Source organism: Eutrema salsugineum, unplaced genomic scaffold (assembly GCF_000478725.1).
Source record: "Eutrema salsugineum unplaced genomic scaffold, Eutsalg1_0 scaffold_5, whole genome shotgun sequence".
NCBI lineage: Eukaryota > Viridiplantae > Streptophyta > Magnoliopsida > Brassicales > Brassicaceae > Eutrema > Eutrema salsugineum.
In genome coordinates this window covers 9,193,617-9,217,657 of record NW_006256612.1, presented here as the reverse complement: position 1 = coordinate 9,217,657, position 24,041 = coordinate 9,193,617, and the positions used below count along the sequence as shown (strand labels likewise).

The window sequence follows — 24,041 nt, the reverse complement described above, 5'->3', positions numbered from 1 at the left end:
TACTTTTTCATCGAGAAGTCTACTAATGAAGTCTACGTAAAAAAAGGTCATTTTTGCAATTGACCAATCTGTTGACTTTTCCTTCAGTAGACTTCAAGAGTAGACTTTACGCAAAAAAGGTTACTTTAGCAATTGACCAATGTGTTGACTAACATAGTAGACTTCTATTGTAGACTTCATGTAAGAGTAGACTTCTCTGGCAGTCTACTTTTGAAGTCTACTTTTTAAATAGAAGTCTACGGAACAAAATAGGTTATTTTTGCAATTGAATTTTTTTAGTAGACTTCACGATGAAGTCTACTCAAAAAAAATTCCTTCCAAGTTTGACCGAACACAAAAAGTAGACTTCACAAAGAAGTCTACAGTTTGTAGACTTCTTTGTGAAGTCTACTGAAGCTTTTTGGAATTTTTAAAATTTTTTAATTTTTGAAAAACAGAAGTCAAACACAAAAATGACCTTTACGTTTTTGGTCAAACTACAAAAGTAACCTGAAAGTAGACTTCGTATGCAGACGAAACCAGTAGACTTCATAATGAAGTCTAAATCCAAAAGTCAAAATACGGTCAACTACAAAAATAACCTCTTTTTTTCGTAGACTTTTTAAGCCTTCAAATGAAGTCTACTATGTTTTTTTTTGTTTTCAAAGGATATCGAGTAGACTTCTCGTGAGGTTTAATGAAGTCTACTTTTTAAAAGTCAATTGCAAAAATAACCTTATGTTGAATAGTAGACTTCACAATACTTCACGAAAAGTTTACTTTCGCGATATGAAAACTGAAATATGGAGACATTGAAGTGCGACGATTACTTTTTACAAAATTGAGCTCGGCTACAGTTCTTTTAAGCACCCATAACTCAGAATATCACCAAAAATAAGCAACCGAGATGTTAAGTAACCAGAAATCACCGAAAATTCATGACTTTTGGCATTGTAACTTAGCCCAGATGTTTTGGAGAAGAAATTATGAAAGAATGAGGAAGGTTATGAGTGAATGAGCTCAAATATTTACTTATTACAGCTTTAAAATTGGTTGATAAGCATTTATTCCATTTTCATGGTTGTTCATGGTGGTTGAAGGTAATGAAGACGATGGCATTCTCGTAATTAAAAAGTCTTTAGAAGGTCCAAGAAGACTTTAGTCAATTAAAGAAAAATCGAATTATTAGATGTATAATGACATTTTCGTTAATAGTTTAAGTGGGAAGGATAAAATTGTGAGAAAATGGCAAAAGTTGGAGAGAGAAAAAAAAAAGGTTGGTTTTGTGTTTGACTTTGAAATATGAGTTAAATTTGAAACTCTCTCATATTATAATAACCAATTTATTCATTTAAAACAAATAAAAAGATAATTTTCAGTAATATCCATTCTCGTACTGATTTGTTTAGAAATCATTTTGGTATACCCTCGTAAATATGGTATTTACGAAAGAAGATGAGTATACAGTAATAAGCAAAATACTAATAAACCCTTACTTAAACGTTTGTGTTCAGAATCAAAAATTTCTATACCATTGATGGAAACAAAAATCTTTTACTTTGATATTTGTACATTCACTTGCTCAGATATATGATGCGCTTTAGTGTTTGATCAAGTTAACAAAGTAGGAGACACAGTTAAAAACTGGACTCATTATCAAGAGCCATATCCAATTCCCCAATGTAAGCAAAGGTTTCCAGGCCAGATTCAGTTTTGGAGAAGTGTTTGTTTAAATCCTCTGTCTTTTAAGTTCTTAAACAGATCAGGATTTATTTATTTTTTGGTCAAAGATCAGGATTTATTTATGTTATGATTTCTCTTCTGTCCAACTATATAGAAGATTTCTCTCCTCAAGTGTTTTCCCTCTCTCAGAATTAAACAACATTAAGCTTTGAAATGGATTCTTATCTACTGTGTCAAAAGGTTATTATATATGCTGCGCAGCTTGATAGTTTACAGTACGCAAAACTGCTTCGATGATGAATCCTCCTCCACAAGTCCGGGAAGACCAACAACAACAGCATGTTGATTGCGGAAGAAGAAAAGGCGATTGCAATAATGGATCTTGCGCTTTCTTGCGCTCAATAAATAGCAAAGATCTGTACGACACAAATGAGCCCTTGTGGAATAAGAAGAGATTTAGACAACGAGAGTCAACGACATAGGACACAGTCAGAACCACGACCGAGAAAGTTTGTGGTTGTCTACCCTATTCCCTATATCCTTTTGCTGTCTCAATCGCGTTTCTTCCTTATTCTCATTACCAAGTCTTTGATCGTCTTCCTCTATTCTTGTCATCCAAGATTCTAAAAATCTATATTTTAAGGGGTTTTTTTTTTTCCATGGGAGTTCATTTCAAGAAGTTGCTCATATGGCTAATGGTCACATGCATCGCGGAAGTTGCTCATGCTAATGGTCAACTTAAATCATACTCGGTTTTTATAATATCTGAATCTTGACGTGATAACTTGTGACCAAAGCAGTTGTTTGAAACAATTAATCCACTAGGAAAATCCAAAATAAACTACTTCAACAAATTGTCGGGCAAAAAATAGTATATTATTATGAGATCCACGTTTTCAAATTAGATATTACAAGCTTCATAATTAGAGTGGACGGCTAGTGCCAGCCACTTGAGTTAGAGAAGAGTTTTTGCATAGTCACACTCAAACAGTAATTTGAGGTGTCCCGTATTGTTGTCGGTGGTTCTTCTTACTATAGCAATGCGATCACGCAGAGGAGGCTTGTGACCCTTAGGAGGAGCTCGAGCCTTATTCGGGTAGTACCTGTACCTTATGTAGAAAATTGCATTTCTAGCCAAGGGTCTCTCGCTCGGAGGCTCCACATTATCCTTAGTTTCTACTCTCACCTTCACAATCTCCAATTTTGACAGATTAGGCTGCAACAAGATTTAACAAAAACCAAAAAAAAAAAAAACACTTGTTGTTATTATTTACCAACAGAGAGCCACTCCACTAATATAGTGTCATTGAAAAAAAAATATATATATATTTACAGATTTAAGTTTGGTATTCACGGTGAGGAATGCAAGTTCCATGTATAGACGAAGCCAGTCATATTTTCGCAGCTCTGATTTTTTCATCTGTAAAAGCAAACACAATCAGTACTAGTACTGGACTCGCAAAGGCAAAAAAAAAGTGAAAGAGAAACTGCCTGTAAGTCTTACAACGTAATATCGTTTTTTATCTTTGAAAGCATCCTCTGACGGCCACGCAGGCAAACTACCTTTGTAGAAATCATCATCTACCTGTTCAGTATCCAAATGTGTCGTCAACACTTTACCTCCTCGTGGTGGTCCGTACTTAGGTCGAGCAATATAACAAGTCAGATCATTCTTGTCAATGCCTTGTTCAAGGACCCTCGTTTGAAAAGGTACAAGGCAACTGCCTGCAGCTGGATCCTTTGCAATCAATGTTATATAGTAACCACAATATACTACGCTATATCGTGTATTGAATTTCTCTATGGAACTTAGCTGCAAGTTAGTCCCCTGACATATAAATCAACCCAACAAGAACTGAATTAATAAGGGATCCACTCGAAGAAGAAGAAGAATATTACAAGACAAGAGGAGACTAGTTTTTCAACCTGTATCAAATTGTACTTATGGAGCCCCATCTTAGCATAATGGACTATATGTGTTGGGTAATCATCATTATCTTCAAACGTGCGCGTATTTAGCTTACAAGAGCTTGGTTTTACGTCCATCAAATGATCGACATCGAACCCCTTACACACATTCAAAAATTTTAAGTTAGGGGTTTCGATTTGCGAACTAATTATCGATTTACTAGAAAGATAACTAGATCTAGTAGCGCTATGGTTAGGGCTAGGGATAAGTTTGTGGATCAATTTCAACATAAACTAATAAGAAGGTGAAAGAATTACATCAGATTCCCCGAATCTTTTCCAAAACTCCAGCTGCTCCTTGATGTCAGGATCCAAATACATCGTAAGACTTCTTAAACTTTGCACTTCTCAATCTAGTGGCTGATTCTTCTCATTGAAAGGTACTATTGTTTAGTGTCGATTAGGTTTCTGAATGATTTTATGGGCCTCACAGCCCATATCTTCTTGGTTCACTAACAATATTATCCACCGGGCTTTAGGTGGAACAAAATTAGTGAGATGATGTGAGAAGAAGAACAAAAAGAGGCAGAGGCAGAGATAATCGTGCAACAAAATCTTGTTAACTACACTGATGAATTGTTTTAATTTGCAAGAAACAAAAAGAAAATGATGCTGTTAGGGGATGTACTATCTAGCTAGCAATGACAACGGGGGTACTTTTGATTAGGCGTGAGTAGCAAGTATGTAAGTATGGAAGGCCCAAGACACTCCACAGGCCCAACAAGCAAGCCCACCAACGGTAACTTGAAACAGAGGAGCTCTGCATCTGTCCCTGCCAAAGACGTCATGCACGGAAAAGAGACGCTCCTCCTGCAGAACAAATTTGAAGCTCTTGATTTATGTGTATAACAGCTAAGATTACTTTACAGCTCATGTAAATAAGATCTAGAGGGTTCTAAGACCCATATATAAGCATAGACTAACTCTCTTGTAAAAAATCATTGAAGAAAGGAAAACATTTTCCAAAATATCTTCTTTCTCTTTTGTTTTCAAAGTAGACAAGAGACTAAAGGGCTTATTGAGAAGCTGTCACAAAACTTGTATAAAAATTTTACTAGTTGGTTTGCTAGTAATATCAAAACCCCAAACAAATCTTCCCAATTAAGTCTAAACAAAATAAATCACAGAAACTCGTTAATTTAGATGACTCAAAAAGAAGGTTCAGGTTGAACAACAGCTTCCACAAGTGCTTTCTCATGTCTCGAGCAAGCCATTTCTTGAGGCGGAGGAGTAGTCGGCTCTGGTTTCACTCTCGAAGTTTCCTTGTAGCTTCCACAAGTTGTTATCACTTGTTTGTTTTTTTGGTTTTTCTTTGTAATATATTGTGTTTTATGGTCTGTCTTTTCTTTTTAAAGAAAAAAAATGAGATTAGAAGATGTATCGCCGTGGGTAATGGGAATCTGTAACATGAGTAGGAAGAACCGCAATTATTTTTCTTCTTCGGAAACACAAACCTGAGTTCCCATGCAAGATGCCATGTGGGAAGTTTTGATATCCTCAAAACCCACAAAAAAAAAAAAAAAAATCTGACATAATTTTTTATATACTCCCTCTGCAATCAATCTTACACAAATGAAACTATACCACTAGCCGACACAAAAAAAGAAAAACTTTTACCGCTAATTATGTGCCAGAAAATCCATTTGAAAATGTGTTAGAACCTCCTTAATTATACTATGAAGATTAAGGCCCAAATTACTATATATTCAGGCCCAACTATATTCTAATGGGTCTAGAATGCTAGATTTTGGTCATAGCTTTGTGGCTTAAACCCTAGGACCTCGGGATAAACCCTGATTTGTATTTTTTATCTCTCTCAGGCGCGCGAATCGCGAACGCTTGATCTGTTTCGTACAACAATCCCTTTGTTACAAGCTTTTTTATGACATTTTCCCCTGTCGGATTCTGCTCTCTGTACCTTTGATTATGGCGGATTCGAGTGCTGAACCGGCCGGTGCTTCTTCAGGCTCCGTGGGTTCTGATGAGAGCAGTACCCAGATTCAGCCGATCCGGATGCCAACCATCGAGGAGATCCGAGCCCAAGAGATTTGGAACAACTGCGCCGTTAAAAGTGTAGCTAGTGGAGTCATGGGTCTCTTCCAATCTCTCTCCTTGTCGATCAATACTGCTTCGTTGCTCCTGATTTTAGACTCCTTTGACTATGATTGTTTTTTTTGTTCTTCTTCTTCTGATTCCTGATTTGCGAGTTCATGTTTAGCAAGACACTCGGAGTTCGTTAATTTTTCATTTAGTAGTTCACTGGAAGTACGAAATGTTCTAGGCATATGGTTAATGTGTGGATACTGAAATTGGTTATATATATTCTTTAGATTTGGAGAAAGTGTTGAGCTTTCTAATTGTTTCCGAGCTGGTTAATGGGTCACTTTGCACTTAAAGTCGGATTTTTTTGGTTAGTTGTTAATGTGAAGATACCGAATTGAATTTGTTGTTCATTCTATAAATGTCATTTCTGACATAAAGCTACTAAGATTTGCTCGCCGGTAATAGAATGTACTATCGAGTTCAGAAGTAAAGAACTAGGCATGTGAGGATTCTCAATTGATTTGTACAAATTCTCTGTGAATTGTATGTAGGAGGAGGGCTTGGGCTAATGATGGGTTTGTTCTTGGGAGCACTGGATAATCCTATAATGCACGATACGATGACTGCTAGGCAGCAGTTTGTGTTCACAGCAAAACAAATGGGGCAAAGGAGTTGGAATTCTTGCAAGACATTTGCGGTTATGGGTTTGGTTTTCTCAGCAGCTGAATGCATTGTCGAGAAGGTAAAATATATTATTGACCCACACAACAGTGACCAAATTCCATCATAACTTCAAAAACCTTAACTGTCAACTTTTTTATTTTCCGATTTACCTCTCTGAAAAAGGCAAGAGCGAAGCATGATACAACAAACACCGCTATTGCTGGATGTGTGACCGGTGGTTCTATGTCTGCCCGAGGTAATATCTATCGTTTTCTTTGTATGGACTTTAAATGTAAAGAGGTTTTGCATTGGTCTGATTCTCAAACTGAAGTCTAGCAGCTGCTTTGTTTTCTCTGAAAAGTACTTCTCCATTCGATTTTTTTTCTTTCACATATGTTCTTTCAAGAGAGCATTTTTTTTGCGATGTGCTTTAATGATACAGTTGTCTCTCTGGTGATTTTGATGGATTGATTTTGATTTCAGGTGGGCCAAAAGCTGCGTGTATAGGTTGCGCTGGCTTTGCAACTTTCTCTGTACTGATAGAGAAGTTCTTCGATAGGCATACATAAACCAGTAAGGTCACAAATGCCATTGCTGGGGAATTTTTAGCTGCTTCCTTCTGTGATAGTGATACAGTATATCACCTGAGCACTGGGAGAGAGTAACTAGAGTTACATTTTATAAACAGAGAAGAAAGTGAGGCTTGTTTTGATTGATCATTGTTCAAATTATTCTCATTATTTATACTAGATTTCATTACACTCAGGCTCCGATATCAAAGTGTTCCTCAGAAATATAGGGCTTGTCCTTACACAGAGTTCCAAATTTCGGAGTTTGAAGTTCTTGTTGTCCTTTATGTACAAAACTGCCGTATTAATCTGTTTAATGTTCACTCTTTTTACTACCATATTTTTAGCAGAACTTGACTGAAATTGATGAATACTTGAGCTAAAAACAGAGTAACAATTTGGTGCCTAAATAAATACACTTGTTTATGAAGAAAAAGGAACTGCCTATTTAATGTGTGACAGTGGAAGAAAATTCATTACAAGTAAAATACCAATCCGTTTGGATTTGGATTTGGTTCGTCAGAGTGTTTTGCTCTCCGAGTCTCCCAACAATGGCGAAACACTGTTCTCAGATCACCAAAATCAATACTAAAACTGTGGTTTGTAGCAACTATACAAAGGTGGGCATTGTGCTTTCGCTACGAGCATACACGTGCTCTTCTCCGGCTTTTCTCTTCTCCTGAAGTTACCAACGACAATGACGATGTCACTTCTCTTTCTGATAAGCATCTCTTGTATGGCCTAAACCCATTTGAATGATAACAGGATTCTTGTTTTTCTAACGAGTTTAACCGTCTCCATGTTGAATTAATGGGCTCTGCACTCCTCTCCAAGTTCTCTGAAATTTCTTTGACCGAGCCAAACACATTAGAACCAGTACAAGACATTTCACATACCCCAAGAGACAAATCAGTATTGACGTTCCTAGGATCAATGTGGGAGGTAGATTTCTCTATCCATGAGTAGTGATTCTCTTGACCCGTCTTGTCTGCCATAGATTTAAGATCATCAACATAATCTTCGTAAGGGGATGGTTCATCAGATTCCCCCACAAGGACAACCTTCCCGAATAGCATAATGCTTGAGACTGGAGTAGAACCAATGGCAGCATCTTCTTTGAGAGATTGGTTGGATGCTGCATTGTCATTCTTCTTATCAATGGATGATTGGACGTCACTGGTACAAGAGTTAGGTGAGGAGCAACTATTGATTTGATCCTCTGAAGCAAATGCTGATAGAACTGAGGTTGGAGAATTTGTTCCTTTCTCCATAGCTGACAGATTTGAGGAAGGAGAGTGAGGATATGGAACAGGCGATTTCCGAGGATAAGGATGTGCCGGTTTTCTCTTTGGACGAGGAGGCGGGATTACAACAGCTTTATCTGAGACATCGTTCATATTGTCAGCTACCCGAGTCACCTGCAATGGATCAGACAATTTGTCAGATTACAAACAAACTATATCACTGAATCACTTATACTAATGTTTGGGAGCATCTAACTACACACGACCTTGGAGAAAAACTTCTGAGCGTGGCTTCGAATCTGAACAGCGGTTTTCGTACCTATATGTTCTGCAGAGAAATCAAGACTCTAAGTTCTTCTGAACAAGAGGAGCTAGCTAAATAGCTGTTTTGTATCAATGCAAACGCAAGCTTCTAGCCATAATGTTAATACCTTCGATTTGACGCCAAGCACGACCACAAAGCTTTATAGCTTCAAGGAATCTCTCATGTTCTGCCTCACTCCACTTTTCTCTCTGCTTAGTTACTGTGTACGGCTTCCTAACCTTCAAGAACAATGCACATCGAGGTCAGACAAATGAATAAAAACTTTTTCACACTATGTGATTTGTCTTCTCAGTTGTTAACAGAACATATACCTTAACAGCGTTTTCAATCCAATTACTGCTGGTTTCTGGATTTGTTCCTTCGTTTGAATTGCAACTCCCATTTTCTGCATTGCTGCTTAGTTGCTCACTTCGATCCTAGAGTAAAAAAAAATTCATTAAAACGGCTTGTAAAGCAGCAAGAAAACCATCGATTCGCAATTTTTCGACTTCAAGATCTTCCAAAAAAAAAAGATTACTTTCATATACAATCTACTACTTCAAAATTCGATAAGCTTCGCTAACTACTCTTGATTCATCAATCTGTTATCCAAAAGAAGAAGTTGATTAATTACCAGAGCAGCCATGTAACAGTATCTGATAAGCTAACTTTCTGAAGCGATAATTTCACAATTTTAACCTGAAAACGAACAAGCAAAGCATAAACTCAGTAAAACCACATATCAGATTTGTAGTCCCATAAACAGTCAGATCAGGTAAAAAGAAAAAGAAACCTCAATCGGAACAAGTATCCAGTGGCCGAGTGTATCTGAACAGTGAATAGATAACAGTTCTGCTTTATTTTTTTCCCGGGAAATGAAATTCCTGGAAACCGGAAGATATTTCCCGAGTAAATAACAAAAAGAAAAGTGAATAGTGAGAAGAAGAAATTGGAAGGAGAGAGTGAAGAGAAGGTACTAGAAAGAGGAGGTGACCAAATTTTAAATAGCCGAGATTTGCCACGTCAGATCCTAATATCTTATATTTTAAGTCATGGAAATTTCGAGAAGCTGACAGATATTTGTGGCTGAGAGCAAACCTAACCTAACCTTCACTCTCGCTCTTTGGCGGTGCATAGCACGCGATTCTTTCAATCAGAAAAACAAATGATTCTGTGGATAAAAAGTATTGCTCATTAGAGGAAAAAAAAAAAAAAAGTATTGCTCATTATGAAATATATATTGAGACTTTTGTAAAAATTATTCTGAAGATATTTTTTTGTTGTCATATCCGTCTCTCAAACCATTGATTAGAAAATACTCAAACCATTGATTATTCAATAGATAATTTTATACGCTAAAAGATTAATTTTAATTCGATTACTATTTACTGAAAACGAACGATGATATGGATTCAATATGAATAACTTCACACAAAATCTATATATATAAAATGGTTGGGATAATGGGCAAATCAGTCACATTCACATGGTGTCGGATGTGACAACGATATCTATTAATCACAGAGACTATATGAGCCACAATTTTGATACGGCCAGATCAGCCCATTCCTCTCTTTTTATCTTTTTTAAAATAAAAAAAATAAAAAAAAAAAGAGATATCCCTCTAAGATATTTTTCACCAGCAAAGAAAAAAAAAAAAAAGGAAGAAGAAGATTTTTCTCCTCAATTTAAAACATACACATTTCTTACGCAATAAAGAATAAACCATGACCATATCTTACATCTACACTTCATATTTTCTATCTTACACTTGTCTACAAGGAATTAAGGTTCAAGCTCTCCTGATTCAACACTTATGGAAGTTTGCAAAGAAAATTTTATCGAAATGATATCTCTGAATTTCATAAAAATCGAAACCCAATACAAGATTTGTTCAGAGTCTAATCAGGCCCAAAATAGGCTAATACTAACTTTGTACAATCTCTAAATGGTTAGTAAACCGAAAAGCCGACCGTCTCGACCGCCAGACGCACCAGGTTAACCGCATAAAGTCGCGCGCCTTTTGTAGTCCGCCTCGCCTTGACAGGTTCAGGCGATCTTTCCCGGATCGCCTTGCGCCTAGGCACTCCTTGGTCGTGCTTCTTAAAACTAAGCTTGATACTCAATCTTTGCTTTGTTCTTCGTCATTCGTCTTAGAAAATAATGCAAAACATAGCAGTATCAAAATACAACACCAAGATATAAAGCACAAGAAGCAGTAAAATGTCTATATTTGATCAGCAATTTCGTCATAAATGCGAGTGATGCAGAAAAAGGATCAAACCTCCAAAACAGCTTTAGCTTCAGAATCAAATGTTTTGCACAGTATCTCATACTTCGCCAACATAGTCTGCAAAAAAAAAAAAAGAAATAATGCACAAGGGTGCTTTAAAACCCTTTTGATGAATGCCTAATAAAAGAGATAATGAAAATCAAGACTACTGAGTTCGTACCGGAATATTAGTTCTGGATGGTGAAATGCTTGATATTCTGTACCTATATTAAAAAAAAAAAAAAAGATTGAGATTTCAGATGTTTGGAAGAGCCCAGTTCAGTAAAGACTAGAGAAAGAAAGAAAAATTTACTGACTCTAAGCAAGAAATTGACATATTAGGAAACCATCAACACTTGCAAAGTATCTCATCTGCATTGTTACATGGAATAAGATCATCTTCCAAAAGGTTACCTCTTACCCTAGCTTGCTCATGTAGAAAGTCATTGCCAATGCATTAGATGTTTGAACAGTTAGCACGATAGCACTCATCCGATTCTGAGAAGAAGAAGAAAAAGGAAAAACATAACCAAATATTATCATCAAGTGACATCAATATAGAAAAAAAGAACGGATTTTGAGAGACCCATTATAGAATCAACCTTAGAAGCAATGAGCTCCATCAACTGCATTAAGAATTCTCCCAGTCCTTTTCCTTGAAACCGGGATTCGAGCTGTATCTCATAAACATAAAGGACAGGTATCTCTTCCTCCAAAGTAAACCGGTAATGCACAAATCCAGCTATCTGATTACACCCTTCCGAGCAAATCCTTCGAGTAGACGACTCATAAGGTTTACCATAACGCACTTCACGCACAATTATATAATGTGCGTCTGTGGAAGACATCTCCTTACGCTTTGCCTTTTCTTGTATTGGCCAATCAGACCCGTAGAACCCTTCCATGTTCGTCTGTACATTTTAGAACACACCATGTATAATATATTTCAGGCGAAATTCCAAAACAGAATGTTCAGAATATTTAATGCTACTTCAGTTTCCTTTTTACCTTCAAGAGCTTTCGGATGTGTTGCTTCAGAGGCGAGGAAAGTCTATCTCCACGGCCAGATTCCAGGTACATGGATAAGTCTACAACACGTAACAACCACACAAACACAGAATTAGCTCATCATGAAGGCTCTTTCTGTGAACACAACACAAACATATGATCACTGAATGATACGATTACCAAAGTCTGCTCCAAGCCGATTAATATAAGGTATGCCAAAAAAAAATATCAGGTATGCCAAAAAGCATGAATTCGAAATTACATTTCATATCATGTTGGTGTTATTATTATTATTGACAATTCTAAAACAAAAGTCAAGTGGTTATCTTAGATTATCAACGTGCATCAAATCAAACCTTATTCGTGAATGATAATCAATACATAAAACCCAAAAAATTTTCACGAACTGTCGAAATTCTAATAAAGCAGAAGAAAGAGTTACCATTTTTTCTGTAATGGCGGAAGGAATCAAAGGGAGAAAGAGGATCGAAAAGGGAAGAAGCTCTTTTTATAAGATCATGAATCGTCTGTTTCTTCTCTAATATCTGCACAACAAGTGTTGAATGCTCGAAGCTCGAACAAAAATAAAATCGAAATTTCGAATGCTAATACACAAAATTTTGGGAATTTTCACCTTTCTTCGTTTCTTCGAATCCATGGTTCACCACACCGGTGATCTCTCTCTCCTCGTCTCTCTTTCTCTCCGAAGTGATTCGGTAGGAGCCGGATCCATCAAACGGGTTTGAACCTGAATCAGATCCGACAATAAGTTGGACGTCAGCGTAAAGATTAAAAATCGTTAAAATTAAATAGAGAAGGCCCAGTTTTCTTTGTGAACTAAAAGGCCCTTTTGTTTTGTTCGCTCAAGTCAGCGGTAATTAAACTTTTTATTGAAATTTGTTAAAAGCTTTGCAAAAAAACTCACGGCGATGTGTAAATAGTACTAATTAGTGTAAAAAAAAGGTTTGATCAAAATTGTAATTTAATTGATTTCAATATGGTATTCATTCATAGATTCTTGTACATCAAATCAACGCAAAGACAATGCACGACTGTTGAACTAAATTTGCAGTTTCTCCAGCATAGAAGATGATGTTAGGTACTTAGGTATCAGGAGCTTTTCTCTTCTTGTTAGAGACAGATGAAACATCATCAAGTTTAGACTGGCCAAAAACAGACCTGCAAATTCCAAAGGTTTCTGGATATTAGAACCAAACAGCTTGATAGCTTATTATACTGAGAAAGAACAAGACGGGTCAAATCTCTTACCCGCACGTTGAACATTTCTTGTGATGCTCACAGAAAATGGACAGACACACTGAACAGATGTAGCCCATATCGATAGTCTTTTTGTGGCAAAAACACCTGCAAGTTTTGTACATAAACCATCTCTTATATATAATATGCGGAGGGAGAATCGAGTCATTGAAGTGTTTTTGATTTGATCACTTACGATGCGCGAAAATCAACGCCTACGGGTTTAGGAAGTTGTACAAAGCCGCGGGAGTGCAAATCAGTTGCAAAGATCGTCTTTTTGTGTCAAAGCAAAACAAACGAGAGTTAGCACGCATTGAATGCGCTTAAATGTAGCGAGTCACATAGATCTAAGCAATGCATGTGTAATGGTTTGTGTTTGGACTTTGGATTTGAGTTGAGAGTGTACCGTTAGATACTGAAACAGCCCATCCAACTGTTTAGGTGTATGATGCACCCCGCCAGTTATATAAGATGCCTAAAAATATTCCAGGTGATGAAAAAACTAATGCATATGTTGATTTTGAGGAGTTGAAAATTCAAGAAGCATGTCGTTGCATCGACTGAATAAAGGAGAAATGATATTGGTTACCTGCTGTAAAAATGCTGAGTTCTGTGTACCTATGTAACATGAATCAATGGGAACCTAAAGAACCAATTGATGAAGTGACTTGAGTACAGATTTTTGGAATTCTGAGAACGTCAAGAAACCCAAGAACCAATCAAAATGAAGAGTACCATCAAGCGTTGGGCAGAGAAGATAGAGTTCATTACAGCTACATATCTGAAAAAATATACAAAATCCTTCATGACTATAGACATACAGGAGAAGGTATTGCAAGAAGAAAAAAGTTACAGAAGAGCATACTGTTCCGGGCCATCTGGGGAACCTTGCAAGCATAAAATCTGTATTTCATATATATATGTCAATATCACAATCAGTTATATTCTACGAGGTTATGCAGTAGAACAGATAAATCAAAGGAGAGACAAGTCTATATTATGAAAATAATATAGTTCTAAGCTGAAAATTCCTACAAATCAATCAAGATGAATAACATTATTTTAGAAACTGATTGATAATATGACATAATGAACACGCACCCGAGGCTGAGGATGAAGATGTCCAGAACGGAAAACCCTCTGTATATCTAGCCAAAAAAATCAGGTAAAACAAAAAATTGAAGACCACACACATAGACAAGCTATAGGTTTAGCCGAGAACACACAAATCGACCTAAAAACGCCACCGCTTGTCCTACGCTTTAAGATTACTAGCAGATGATATGTAGCCTTATCAGGCTTTACTTGCAAAAAACAAACGCAAAGAAGAGTGATCAAATGCAAAGTGATTTCTTTCATGAGGATACAGCAAAGAGCCATGGAGAGTGATCCTGACAAGAGAGAGGAAGCTATTCTATCCTCATGCTCCTCCTCCTTGCTGAGCTCCTCGTCTTTGGCAGCAAAATCTTCCAATTTCTCCAGCAAAGAACCAAAAAGAGCAGGCATTCCACTTCCACTGCTCTCGAAATTCCCATTAGGTGTCAAAGACGAATCATAAATGTAATCACAGGAACTGTATCCAGTAGCTATAACTACAACTTGGTTCAATTGGTTTAATCCCAAAACTGCGTTCAGAAAAGCAAGCACCTACATAACAAGCAATCACCAGGTTTTTGAATACAAACGAAGCATTCACAATACAATTAAATTCGCCGGAAAAAGCTTACTTACATGAGAGAGGAACTGAGAGAACTTAATCGACGTAGTGCTCCAGAAAAAAGGATTCGTGTCAAGCAACAAAACTAGAAGACTAACATCGTCTGCGACCAAACAATCACGAGCGACCAGACCCGTTTTCAGTGTATGTACTTAATACGAACGCAGCTTCAACGATTGACATATGTTAGGGTTCTAAGTAAAGAGAAGTTTAAGACCTGAATACAGCTTCGAAGCAACGGAGGCCATAGCTTCACAGATTCCAAGTCAGAATTTCAGTGCCGGGAAATCGTCCTTTCCTTCTCCGATATCTGTACAACAAAGTCTCGAGTTTCCGATCTCGAACGAATTTTAAAACACGCAATTATTTCGAAAATGCTATAAAAATTTACAGAAAGCTTCCGGGATTTTCACCTTTCACCGTTTCTCTCAAGTGAACTGAATACGGCAGGAGTCGGATCCATTAAACGGGTTTCCACCCAATCAGATCCGACAATAATATGCGGGGGCAAGCCCAAATATGGCACTATTTCAAGCTTTATAGCCAGGCCCAGTTTTCTATATACAATCTAAATTCTAAAAGAGTTTTTTTTTTTTTTTAAACACTGATTTATGATTCTGTTGAAAATATTTGACACTGATTTAAAGAAGTAGCTGTTAGCTCAGCACTAATTTTCTCTTTATTTTCTTAAATTAGTGACGTCATTACCAGTTCACAACTGAGTTGAGGCCGGCTACGGATTTAATTGTTCAAACTAATCTGATGATATTCATATTCTTCAATCTTTTAAGATAGATGTTAGAATCGTGATTATCTCGATTTATATCAACAAAAAAGGCCAAGGAGATCACTAAATGTAGTTACAAATTCGTATGATTAAATTCTTACAATAAAACTGCTACATTTGGGTTGATAGATTTAAACCCGCCGGTTTAGCCAATCCAATATGACTCCAGCGATAATTCCCCGTTCCGGTTCAAAGAGCAGATCATGCAGCAACCCATCGAACAGCTTGATCGACTTGTCGGACGAGGAAGCCTCGTTGTAAAGCTTCTGAGTCCCTTTAGGATCAGTAACTGTATCGGCTGTGCCGTGCAGCACGAGAAACGGGACCTTGATTCTTTTCAGATTCTGCAGCAGATGAGCAGCAAGTCTAAGGATCTCGTTACCGGTTCTTGCTCGGATAAACCCGGTGTAGACTAACGGGTCAGAGTATTTAGCCACGACAGCTTCCGGGTCACGAGAAACCGGCATTATTTTCTTCTTTGCAGCACTTAACTGATACCTCGGAATGAGGAACGCAAGGACCGGTGCAATTACCTGTTGAGAAAGCTCCATTGTTTCAAGACCAAAGTCAAAATAATGTTTTGTGGAAATTGTTCAGATTCTTGAGGTTAACTTACGCCAAAAATAGGATGAGATGGTTGGACTCCAACTGCAGGTGAAGTTAACACAATCCCTGAAACTCGAGCTTCGATCTTTGGATCTAGCATAGCCTGCAAAAATAGTTTATACTTTATATAGTCAACACTTATAGTTTCAAGAGAAATGATATGTACATGTCTAAAAAGTATTTTTTTTTAATTCTTAACCTTTAAGATGATGGCTCCTCCTGTTGAGTGGCCAATGCAGAAACAGGGCAATCCCGGGTTTTCTGCTATTACCTTCTCAAGAAACGATTTCTGCAAATACTTTAAATTTCATAGGTAATTGTACGGGTTCAAGCGATTGACGAAGTTTTGGGAACTTAAAAAGAGACTATACCAAATCAGCAACAGCATAATTAAGAGAAGGAACATAAGCATGAAGTCCATCGCTTCCACCATGACCTGTTCAACCAAGAGAAATCTTTAAAATGAGTAACGAAATTAAGAGAATTTCTTCACTGTTAAATGCTTAACACGAGCATAACTTCGAACTGGTAAAGTGCTTTTACCGATCCAGTCTAGTCCATAGACCTTGAATCCATTAACATTTAGCTGCTTTGCAAAATCACTATACCTGCCACTGTTGACCGTTTGAATAAATTCATGTTAGGCTTCTTTTATGCAAGGAGATATTATGATCAGATCAAAGGCTCCACAAACCTGTGTTCGTTCAGACCATGTAGCAGAACAACAAAGCCCCTACAATCAAGCTCACAGAAAGATATCAGCTTTAGGGCCTAAGAAACGAACCCAACAAAAACTAAAACAAAAAAAAACAGAAGAAGACCATAAAAAGAGATTAAAGATACAAAATTTGCAAAATAGGTGAATGTAAAGTTATATAGTTAAGAGATCTCGAAGATCAATGCAGAATATAAACACTGAAGACTTGGTCAAGAGAGAGCATTTTAGTGTATATAATACATTGATCTTCAAGATCTCTTAACTAGTTAAGAGAATCATCTTTTAAAGATTATCTCGGCTGTTTGGTTGATCTTCTCCTCATGAATATTAACAAATTAGTTTCAAAGAAGCACAGATTATCTCAGCTATTAATAGCCATTTGCTTGTTTACCTTAAATTCCATGGTGCCTATATTTATATTTTATGCTTTATGGGAAAATAGGTCACATAAAGTTACCTAGTCAACAGATCTTGAAGATCATTCTACAATATTAGACGCTGAAGACTTGGTGAAGAGAAAAAACTTTCTAATGAAAGCTAAATGGTATATACATTGATCTTCAAGATAATCTCTTGACTAGTTTAGCAGAATAATCTTTTAAAGATGATCTCAGCTATATGTTTGATCTTCTTCACATGAATATTTACTAAGGATTATCTCAGCTAGTCTCAAACAAGCACAGCATGAATCATGCTGCATGATGAAGCCACCTAAGGAAATCTAAATAAGGCACCACGTAATCCAAGGTAACAAGGTAAAGGGGCCAATTTAAAAGTTAGGGACCAGCTGAGAAAAAGACATAAGAATCCAAGAAACGCCCCAAGAAAACGACATGTTTCCTGTCGTAATTAAGCTGGAATTCTCGAGAGCCACAAGTCTAGACTCTAGAGACAGAGAGGGACCTCCTCTTGCTGATTTTCTCAACATGGCCAAAGCCTTAGAAGATATTTATCTACTAAGTTGACATAGAAACAATCAAATCATCACAACAAACTAATAAAGAAATGAAGTTAGTAGGAGAAGAATTGACCTGTTCTTAACGGAGCCAACAGGTGTCCATGACTGAGTGAACAACGTGTCTCCTCTCTTTGTCGGGAAGAGAGAGAAATCTCTGACGTAGATTCCATCGCCACCGTCATCCTCCAAAACCCGCCTCATTGCTAAACCCCGTCTAACGGCCACTTCTTCATCAACCACCGTCGTCGGCGATGGGGAAACGCCGCAGACGATGTTCCTCCTCCTCGGTGATGATTTTGATCTCATCGGCATCGCGCCCACCGCCATTGATGATCGTCTTCTAATAGCTGTGACACTAATCGGAAGATGATTTCGAATCCCATTTACATAAAATCCGAAAGGTTTTTTGAGGGGTAACCTCGGGATTGAGTTTCCACTAGCTATAACAATCGTTCCTCCACTTGACCAGACCATAAACAAAGAAAATCCAAAGGCGATTTTTATCGCCTCTCTGAAATTAAGGGGTGGAATGCGAGACTTTTGAGTGGAGAAGAAAATCCCAAATTTAGGTTTTTCTCTGATCATGTAACAGAAAAAAAGAAAAGAAAAACAGAGCTTAGAAGAAGAAGAAGTTTCAGGAAAATGGTAAGCAGAATCGACAAGACAGTGAGTGAAGCAATTTGGAAAGTGAAAAGAAAAAACAAACTTTAATTCGAGAGATCAGGAAAAAAATTCAACCTTTTTTGTAGCTGAGCATCTGAGATATTTATACGACAATCCAGCGAAACGCACGAGAAGAGTTTCCCATAAAATACGCAGCGTTTCGTTCGACTAACTTCCTTAGGACTTGCCGACTTAAGAGTCAAAGGAGAAAAGTAGCTAATTAGATTTCCTAACGTATATACCAAATTACCAACCAACGATACCGAAAAAAAAATTAAAAAAGCCTTTTTCAAGTTTTTTCATTGCAATGATGAAGCCATGAAGGTTTTAGACATTTAAGACTGCTCTTGGGGGGGTACATATGTTCTTTCTTTGAGGAATGATACAAAAAGACAAGAAAGCCTCTTTATAAATACATGTGAAATTTTAGATGCAAAATAAGTTTAAATAACAACAGATCAAGGGTTTGCTGTTTTTTTAATTAAAAAAATGATAATAGATCATGGGACTACGTGTACTTTACAAGTCAAACAAACACAAAAGAGTTCTTCACAAATGAAGAAGATTAGAGATGTTGTCCCAGCCAATGTTCCACTGCCTTTTATCAGAAGGCACAGCGAAATTGAGCTCAAACATCTCTTTAGAGATATTACCACTTTCACAGAACCCAACAAGCTTCGCAACTATCTCTGCACTCTCTTGCACGTGCCTTGAGTCGTAAGGATCAGTCCATAGCTTGTTTACAAACTGGAGTTTCCTCTGTTTCCCTTCCAATGGCACATCCCATTTCATATACAACTCCTCTCTCTCCTCAGGTGTCAGTCTTGAGTTAACCCTTCTCGCCAAAAACTCTCTTTCTCTTCTCAATGCTTTTATACTGAAAACGAATCAAGCCTCATTAATAAATAACCCAAGAAGCGTTTATAACAACACCATTTTCCAAGTAAAGAAATTATTCACTCATTTACCTTGATGATAGAGATACTATGGATTCATCGCCGTTTCGAGCTGGAGTTGCGTTACCTACTTCTGCTAGATGTTGTTCTAACCACGTCAACCGTCTTAGCTCGACTTCCATGTAGATCTGATCGGCTTGATCACCTTTAAACAGTAGATAGAATTGTGTCCTGTGGATGATGGAAACATGACAGACATGCCACAGCTCTATGATTTGTTGTCTTTCCTCTATGAAAGTTATATGCCACGCGACTTGACTCTGTTCTTCATCCTCCTCTATCATCTTCTCCTCGTTCTCTACGCTGTATCCAGCTCCTTCATTTGCTTCCAACTCAAGCACCTGCATAAGTTGAAAACCGATGAGCTATTTTTGTCAATAATAAGGGGTTTCTGGTAGTGTTTGTTTTCTTTCTCTAACCTGACAAACGAGAAGTTGCTTCTGGTACTGTAGTTTAGCTACTCGTTCTTTGAGTTCGGTTACGTATGCTCTTATGCTTCTCACGTTCTCCTCTGCAGCGTTTTGGAACATTTGCTGCATTTTCTTCATGTTCACTGAACTTGATCGTCTGTAACCTGGAGTGCTTTCTCTTGACGAGACATCTCCGCTTTCTTCTCCTTTCTGAGGAGTCTCTTTCTCAGACCTCTGTGGTGTCGATGTCCCTCTAGTTGCAGAATTGCTGTTTTCTTGAGGAGCTTTGTTCTCAGCATCACAATCCAAGACTTGCCTAGAAGCTGAAAGAGGAGAGCATGGAGATTTTAAGAAGTTCTGGCGGTTGGAAACGCTGCTTGGTGTCAGAGGAAGAAGCTTCTTCTTCTTTGACTGATGATGATGATTCTTTGTCTTTGGGGTTTCATCTCCAGCATTGATGTTGCTTGGAAGAGACATCACCAACTTATCAATTGACTTCTGAACACTCTCAAGTTGCTCCTCTAGATTTGCAATGGTGCTTCCCTGTGAATGGAGCCTTGTTATCTCTTCCTTGAGATTGGCGTTTACACTCTTGTTAGGAGCTCCAACGTCTTTAAGCATTGTGGATGGTTTAACAGTACGCATCTCCCTTATCTCTGCTTGAAGCTTGGCGATTGTCTGAGCTGCATCTTGGTTCCCTAGTCTGTGGCAAGCTACTTCCTTCTGTAGCACTTCTAGAGCTTTTGTTGCTTCCTCGCCTAACTGTTCTTGAAGGTGTTCAAGTTTTCGGATCTCGTTCATCAATGTGAAAGGAGCAGTTGATGATTGGCGTATCATAGACTGGCGTATTGTAGTCTTTCTTGCTCTCTCATTCCGGTTTAACGTTTTGTTCTCTGTGCTGGGAGTCAAGGCAACAGAATAGGAAAGACATTTTCTGACTGGTTGGTCTGGAGATTCAAAAGGATTTAAGCCCTGAATACAAACGGAAGGATAACGTTTTCAGCCAAAACTTGTCAGCATTTAGAGAAACAGGAGAGATAGGAAGAGGTAGACTTAAGAACCTTTTGTTGTTGATCCCCTTGAAGTTTTTGGCGCAACTCCTCAAGTTGGATTTGTGCATCATCTCTTTGTCTCCGTAGCTCTTCAATTTCCATTTCCATCTAAAAATGTCACAAAACCGCCACAAACTAAGCAACAAAGCGTGGGTTGATTCTATAAACTTTTGGTGTTTGGACAACTATAAAGTGAACAGAAACCTGTTGGATCTTAAAATCCTTTTCTCTTGATGGATCTGGGGTGCGACGCTCGGCCTCCAATCTAGCCACTTCTTTCTGCAGGTGTTTCACTAGTTGCTTATCAGAGACAACCTATAGATAACACAGACAAAACCAGAGAGTAAATTTTTGTTTTTTTTTCATCCAAAAGGGCATTAGGAAGAACCAAGAGTATGGATCACTACCATGTTCACTTGAGCATTGTTTGTAACTTCCTTCGCTCGGTTGGCGAAGTAAAGAGTATTTCTTGATTGTTCAACATGAGCCAAAGCTGGACTCAATGTACATATAATGGCTGTTCGAGCATTTCCACCGAGTGAATGCTGTAATATCCGAGTAAGCTTGGAGTCTCTGTAAGGTATGTGGCCGCTTTTCTTCCCCACACTGAGGAGTTCCCAAATTCAGATGAAAACAATTAATTAATAAAAAGAGTTTGTGATTTCAGTGTCACTCTCAACATATATGTAAAAATATTTACCTTAGTTTCCTTATAACTGTTGTAAGTGTCATTAGACTTAGATTGATATGGCAACCTTCCCTCAGTCTTGTTCCATCTGCCTGTGATTGTGACGCTCTTTCACTTCCTGCTAAGTCCACAAAGTTCTGCAACGCACACACACAGAGAGAGATTAAGTCGAAAAAGTTTTAGTTAAGTATTATGCAAAATTATCAAAACACAGATAGCGATCGTTTTTTTACCAGACTAGCCATGTATGACCGCACACAATCTGAATTTTCGCGGTGTGTACTTTGTATCGTCTGTTTTGCCATCAAGAATTTGTTATTAGCATTTCGCAGGGTATAAGGAATTTTTAACGAGAATAAAAAGGAAATTTTTAATCAAGAACAGTACCAGTCTGATTATTTGGTGTGACCGCGAGCTGGTATCGTTCAAAGCAGTTTCTCCAACTTGCCTTTGAGCTAAGACAATGGTGGCATTAAAAAAGACAGTAAAGGCCAGACGTCAGAAATGTTGAACATGAATAAACTAGGAGAATACAATTACAAGAATCCAAAAAAAGGATGCAACAAATTGTAGTTACCTTCACAAATGCTAATCAGATGTCGCAAGTGTTGATCGTTATTAGCTGTTTCTTCTACCAGTTTTTCAACCACAGTCCCTTTCTGAAAAGGCAGGATCACATCAATGGAAGTGTACATTCAATCACTGCCATAACATCAAGAAGAAAATAAGTGGATACCTCTGGGTCATCGAGAAGTTTAAGGGCACGCCCGGAATCTGAATTCAGAAGATCCCTAACATTTTCATTATATATCTCTAGTCCAGAAATCTTGATGGTAAAATCTCTTTCAGGAGTCTGGAAACAGCATAGGAAGATATTGGTCAGAAGAACTGCATTGACCTCTAAACATTGAATTGCGATTATTATCAAAGCAATCCTTACCTTAATTATGTGATTATAAATATCATTGACCGCTTTCTCCGTTACTCCTCTCATGGTGTACGTCTTTCCACTGCTCGTTTGTCCATAGGCAAATATTGTTGCTGAAACATTAAAAAAATATTAGTCATCTATGATCAATCCAAGTAAAAGCCAAGAAAAAACAGAATTTAGTCATAGAGCAACTACCGTTTATGCCCATCAGAGCAGACAATGCAACATTCTTAACACCATCTTCATACACATTTTCTGTTATACTCTCTGGTCCAAAAACTTTATCTGAGACAAAAGGGGTGCATTAGGTATTAGATTCCTCAGGGATTAAGAGTTCGAAACAGAAAAAAAAGGCACTTAATTTACCGAATGTAAATGAGGACTGATGATGCAAACGCTCTTGAGGTTGTGGTTTAGACACAATGGTGTGATCATCTACGCATTCCCAAGCAACTTGGTCTTTAGCTAGCTGTTCCTTCTTGTTTAGTGGTCTTAACCTCACAGTAACAACAATCTTCTCCTCCCTCGATCTTGAGCTCCCACCTGGTGTTACAGCTTGTGTTCTGTCCATCTTTGAAACTGGAGTTCCAGGAGTTCTCATTGTCGTCTCCCTACAAATGTTTCCAAATTTGTTCATCAGATCTGAATTCCAGCTTACAATTTTCCCAAAATCTAGGGATTAAAATGAAAATGTTCTGCAGAAATACTAGTCAGATCTATGAAAAGCTCATACAAGGCAACATCAATTAAGGAATTTCTAACGAATTTCGATTTGAGCCAAACCTAGTCCATAAAAGGTAATCCTAGACATGCTCAGAAAAGGAAAATTTAGCTTCTTTGGATTTGTTTTCATCCAAACCCGAAACTTCCTAATAAAAAAAACTTCATTTCACAAAACAGATTTAAAGAGAAGATTAATGAAGAGAGGAAACACTTACAGAGAAAATTGAGCCGAAGGAATCGGAGATTCAGTCAGTCTCGGATCAAAGAGAAAGATCCAGGCGGCGAGGAATGTATAGAATCGTCTCAGATCGACGATAGAAACAATAAATATGAAAGAATAAAAGAATGTGAGCAAATGAAAGATAGTGAGAGTGTGGTTAATTTCTAGTGTGGTGGTAGAAATGAAGAAGAAGACGAACGGGTTTTGGGCTTCTTTTTGTCTTTACGGAAGTGCGTGCAGAGAGAGATTTTGAATCTGAGGAACCCCAACGGCTAGTCCCTTCCACGTTTCTTTTGAGGGGCTTTCTTTTTTGTCCGATTTCAAAAGCTACCCTCACATTTCCCTCAATTAATTGGATCTGTAATGGATATTTTTCCGTGTCTAATTTTTTTTGTGCAATTTTTTTGTCCAGATCGTTTTGATCATTGATTTTCGTTTTGGTCATTGATTTTTGTTTTGGAAAATCGTGTAGATTATTATTATGTCTCACTTAGTTACTTGTTCTTTCAGGATTTTATGTACTTTTCTAGTGATTGGTATTGGGCTTTCGTTTCCACCTTTTCTTTTGTTACAATTTTGATGTCCACGATGATAGTTGTCGTCTTGTGAATTATTGGCTTCT

At 37.6% G+C, this 24,041-nt stretch overlaps 7 protein-coding genes across 13 annotated transcripts; 1 reads left to right on the top strand and 6 right to left on the bottom strand.

Moving 5' to 3' along the window:
- Positions 1-2,527: 2,527 nt before the first annotated feature.
- Positions 2,528-3,976, bottom strand: LOC18993078 (uncharacterized protein At4g17700). Of its 3 annotated transcripts, none has more exons than XM_006416555.2 (5): positions 3,889-3,976; positions 3,589-3,729; positions 3,167-3,490; positions 2,996-3,082; positions 2,528-2,878 (listed from the first exon to the last, which is right to left on the bottom strand). In XM_006416555.2, the coding sequence occupies exons 1-5, from the start codon at positions 3,949-3,951 to the stop codon at positions 2,618-2,620; spliced, it is 876 nt and encodes a 291-aa protein (XP_006416618.2). In that variant the 5' UTR covers positions 3,952-3,976; the 3' UTR covers positions 2,528-2,617. The 3 variants fall into 3 exon arrangements, with proteins under 3 accessions (XP_006416618.2, XP_024008641.1, XP_024008642.1); XM_024152873.1 differs by having other exon boundaries at positions 3,017-3,082; XM_024152874.1 differs by lacking the exon at positions 3,589-3,729 and having other exon boundaries at positions 3,889-3,970.
- Positions 3,977-5,431: 1,455 nt separating this feature from the next.
- On the top strand, positions 5,432-7,243 carry LOC18993079 (mitochondrial import inner membrane translocase subunit TIM22-4). Its single transcript, XM_006416553.2, has 4 exons — positions 5,432-5,722; positions 6,225-6,415; positions 6,520-6,592; positions 6,820-7,243. Exons 1-4 carry the CDS (start codon positions 5,557-5,559, stop codon positions 6,903-6,905), a joined length of 516 nt encoding a protein of 171 aa, XP_006416616.1. The 5' UTR covers positions 5,432-5,556; the 3' UTR covers positions 6,906-7,243.
- Positions 7,244-7,253: 10 nt separating this feature from the next.
- On the bottom strand, positions 7,254-9,434 carry LOC18993077 (protein REVEILLE 7). Its single transcript, XM_006416554.2, has 6 exons — positions 9,247-9,434; positions 9,088-9,152; positions 8,786-8,890; positions 8,581-8,692; positions 8,416-8,477; positions 7,254-8,323 (listed from the first exon to the last, which is right to left on the bottom strand). Exons 2-6 carry the CDS (start codon positions 9,097-9,099, stop codon positions 7,544-7,546), a joined length of 1,071 nt encoding a protein of 356 aa, XP_006416617.1. The 5' UTR covers positions 9,100-9,152; positions 9,247-9,434; the 3' UTR covers positions 7,254-7,543.
- An 861-nt stretch (positions 9,435-10,295) lies between these two features.
- Positions 10,296-12,496, bottom strand: LOC18993076 (N-alpha-acetyltransferase 40). 3 transcript variants are annotated; one of them, XR_002898044.1, is made up of 8 exons: positions 12,368-12,496; positions 12,176-12,278; positions 11,734-11,813; positions 11,328-11,636; positions 11,140-11,223; positions 10,907-10,949; positions 10,738-10,803; positions 10,296-10,605 (listed from the first exon to the last, which is right to left on the bottom strand). XR_002898044.1 is itself a non-coding variant. In XM_006416552.2 (8 exons), exons 1-8 carry the CDS (start codon positions 12,389-12,391, stop codon positions 10,576-10,578), a joined length of 732 nt encoding a protein of 243 aa, XP_006416615.1. In that variant the 5' UTR covers positions 12,392-12,496; the 3' UTR covers positions 10,296-10,575. The 3 variants fall into 3 exon arrangements, 2 of the variants coding, with proteins under 2 accessions (XP_006416615.1, XP_024008591.1); XM_006416552.2 differs by having other exon boundaries at positions 11,147-11,223; XM_024152823.1 differs by having other exon boundaries at positions 10,296-10,803.
- A 205-nt stretch (positions 12,497-12,701) lies between these two features.
- On the bottom strand, positions 12,702-15,102 carry LOC18993075 (general transcription and DNA repair factor IIH subunit TFB4). Its single transcript, XM_006416550.2, has 11 exons — positions 14,925-15,102; positions 14,722-14,810; positions 14,358-14,637; positions 14,092-14,138; positions 13,856-13,893; positions 13,726-13,771; positions 13,580-13,633; positions 13,397-13,465; positions 13,187-13,263; positions 13,003-13,098; positions 12,702-12,912 (listed from the first exon to the last, which is right to left on the bottom strand). The coding sequence occupies exons 1-11, from the start codon at positions 14,953-14,955 to the stop codon at positions 12,837-12,839; spliced, it is 903 nt and encodes a 300-aa protein (XP_006416613.1). The 5' UTR covers positions 14,956-15,102; the 3' UTR covers positions 12,702-12,836.
- Positions 15,103-15,502: 400 nt separating this feature from the next.
- On the bottom strand, positions 15,503-18,654 carry LOC18993074 (monoacylglycerol lipase). Of its 3 annotated transcripts, XM_024152995.1 has the most exons (8): positions 18,515-18,654; positions 17,850-18,353; positions 16,795-16,833; positions 16,644-16,714; positions 16,472-16,536; positions 16,300-16,398; positions 16,111-16,203; positions 15,503-16,027 (listed from the first exon to the last, which is right to left on the bottom strand). In XM_024152995.1, the coding sequence occupies exons 2-8, from the start codon at positions 18,248-18,250 to the stop codon at positions 15,626-15,628; spliced, it is 1,170 nt and encodes a 389-aa protein (XP_024008763.1). In that variant the 5' UTR covers positions 18,251-18,353; positions 18,515-18,654; the 3' UTR covers positions 15,503-15,625. The 3 variants fall into 3 exon arrangements, with proteins under 3 accessions (XP_024008763.1, XP_024008762.1, XP_006416612.1); XM_024152994.1 differs by lacking the exon at positions 18,515-18,654 and having other exon boundaries at positions 17,850-18,505; XM_006416549.2 differs by lacking the exon at positions 18,515-18,654 and having other exon boundaries at positions 16,300-16,389; positions 17,850-18,504.
- A 222-nt stretch (positions 18,655-18,876) lies between these two features.
- Positions 18,877-23,570, bottom strand: LOC18993073 (kinesin-like protein KIN-7A). Its single transcript, XM_006416548.2, has 15 exons — positions 23,415-23,570; positions 22,843-23,087; positions 22,672-22,761; positions 22,486-22,586; positions 22,282-22,398; positions 22,123-22,204; positions 21,933-22,000; positions 21,779-21,838; positions 21,558-21,682; positions 21,265-21,463; positions 21,062-21,172; positions 20,867-20,965; positions 19,815-20,777; positions 19,408-19,736; positions 18,877-19,316 (listed from the first exon to the last, which is right to left on the bottom strand). The coding sequence occupies exons 2-15, from the start codon at positions 23,075-23,077 to the stop codon at positions 18,989-18,991; spliced, it is 2,907 nt and encodes a 968-aa protein (XP_006416611.1). The 5' UTR covers positions 23,078-23,087; positions 23,415-23,570; the 3' UTR covers positions 18,877-18,988.
- Between the last annotated feature and the right edge of the window lie 471 nt (positions 23,571-24,041).

Bases quoted from the DNA above. Each gene is read 5' to 3' on its own strand.
- LOC18993078 (XM_006416555.2), bottom strand. From the start codon at position 3,951: ATGTATTTGGATCCTGACATCAAGGAGCAGCTGGAGTTTTGGAAAAGA. The intron at 3,730-3,888 runs GTAATTCTTTCA...AATGTGTGTAAG, and splicing joins AAAGATTCGGGGAATCTGAT to GGGTTCGATGTCGATCATTT. The intron at 3,491-3,588 runs GTTGAAAAACTA...TTTATATGTCAG, and splicing joins ATAAGTACAATTTGATACAG to GGGACTAACTTGCAGCTAAG.
- LOC18993079 (XM_006416553.2), top strand. From the start codon at position 5,557: ATGGCGGATTCGAGTGCTGAACCGGCCGGTGCTTCTTCAGGCTCCGTG. The intron at 5,723-6,224 runs GTCTCTTCCAAT...AATTGTATGTAG, and splicing joins TGTAGCTAGTGGAGTCATGG to GAGGAGGGCTTGGGCTAATG. The intron at 6,416-6,519 runs GTAAAATATATT...TCTCTGAAAAAG, and splicing joins CTGAATGCATTGTCGAGAAG to GCAAGAGCGAAGCATGATAC.
- LOC18993077 (XM_006416554.2), bottom strand. The intron at 8,693-8,785 runs GTATATGTTCTG...TTGTTCTTGAAG, and splicing joins GGATTGAAAACGCTGTTAAG to GTTAGGAAGCCGTACACAGT. The intron at 8,478-8,580 runs GTATTAACATTA...ATTTCTCTGCAG, and splicing joins TGCTTGGCGTCAAATCGAAG to AACATATAGGTACGAAAACC.
- LOC18993076 (XM_006416552.2), bottom strand. From the start codon at position 12,391: ATGGATTCGAAGAAACGAAGAAAG. The intron at 11,224-11,327 runs GTTGATTCTATA...TCTTCTTCTCAG, and splicing joins TGGAGCTCATTGCTTCTAAG to AATCGGATGAGTGCTATCGT. The intron at 10,606-10,737 runs GTTTGATCCTTT...TTATTTTCTAAG, and splicing joins AAGCTAAAGCTGTTTTGGAG to ACGAATGACGAAGAACAAAG.
- LOC18993075 (XM_006416550.2), bottom strand. From the start codon at position 14,955: ATGGCCTCCGTTGCTTCGAAGCTGTATTCAG. The intron at 14,139-14,357 runs GTATCCTCATGA...TTTTTTGGCTAG, and splicing joins ACTCTCCATGGCTCTTTGCT to ATATACAGAGGGTTTTCCGT. The intron at 13,634-13,725 runs GTACTCTTCATT...TTGGTTCTTTAG, and splicing joins TCTCTGCCCAACGCTTGATG to GTTCCCATTGATTCATGTTA.
- LOC18993074 (XM_024152994.1), bottom strand. From the start codon at position 18,361: ATGATCAGAGAAAAACCTAAATTTGGGATTTTCTTCTCCACTCAAAAG. The intron at 16,715-16,794 runs GTTTGTGGAGCC...AACGGTCAACAG, and splicing joins CATGGTCTGAACGAACACAG to TGGCAGGTATAGTGATTTTG. The intron at 16,028-16,110 runs GTAAGTTAACCT...CTTTCTCAACAG, and splicing joins CATCTCATCCTATTTTTGGC to GTAATTGCACCGGTCCTTGC.
- LOC18993073 (XM_006416548.2), bottom strand. From the start codon at position 23,077: ATGAGAACTCCTGGAACTCCAGTTTCAAAGATGGACAGAACACAAGCT. The intron at 22,205-22,281 runs GTATCCACTTAT...CTGCCTTTTCAG, and splicing joins AACTTCTCGATGACCCAGAG to AAAGGGACTGTGGTTGAAAA. The intron at 22,001-22,122 runs GTAACTACAATT...CCATTGTCTTAG, and splicing joins TCTGATTAGCATTTGTGAAG to CTCAAAGGCAAGTTGGAGAA.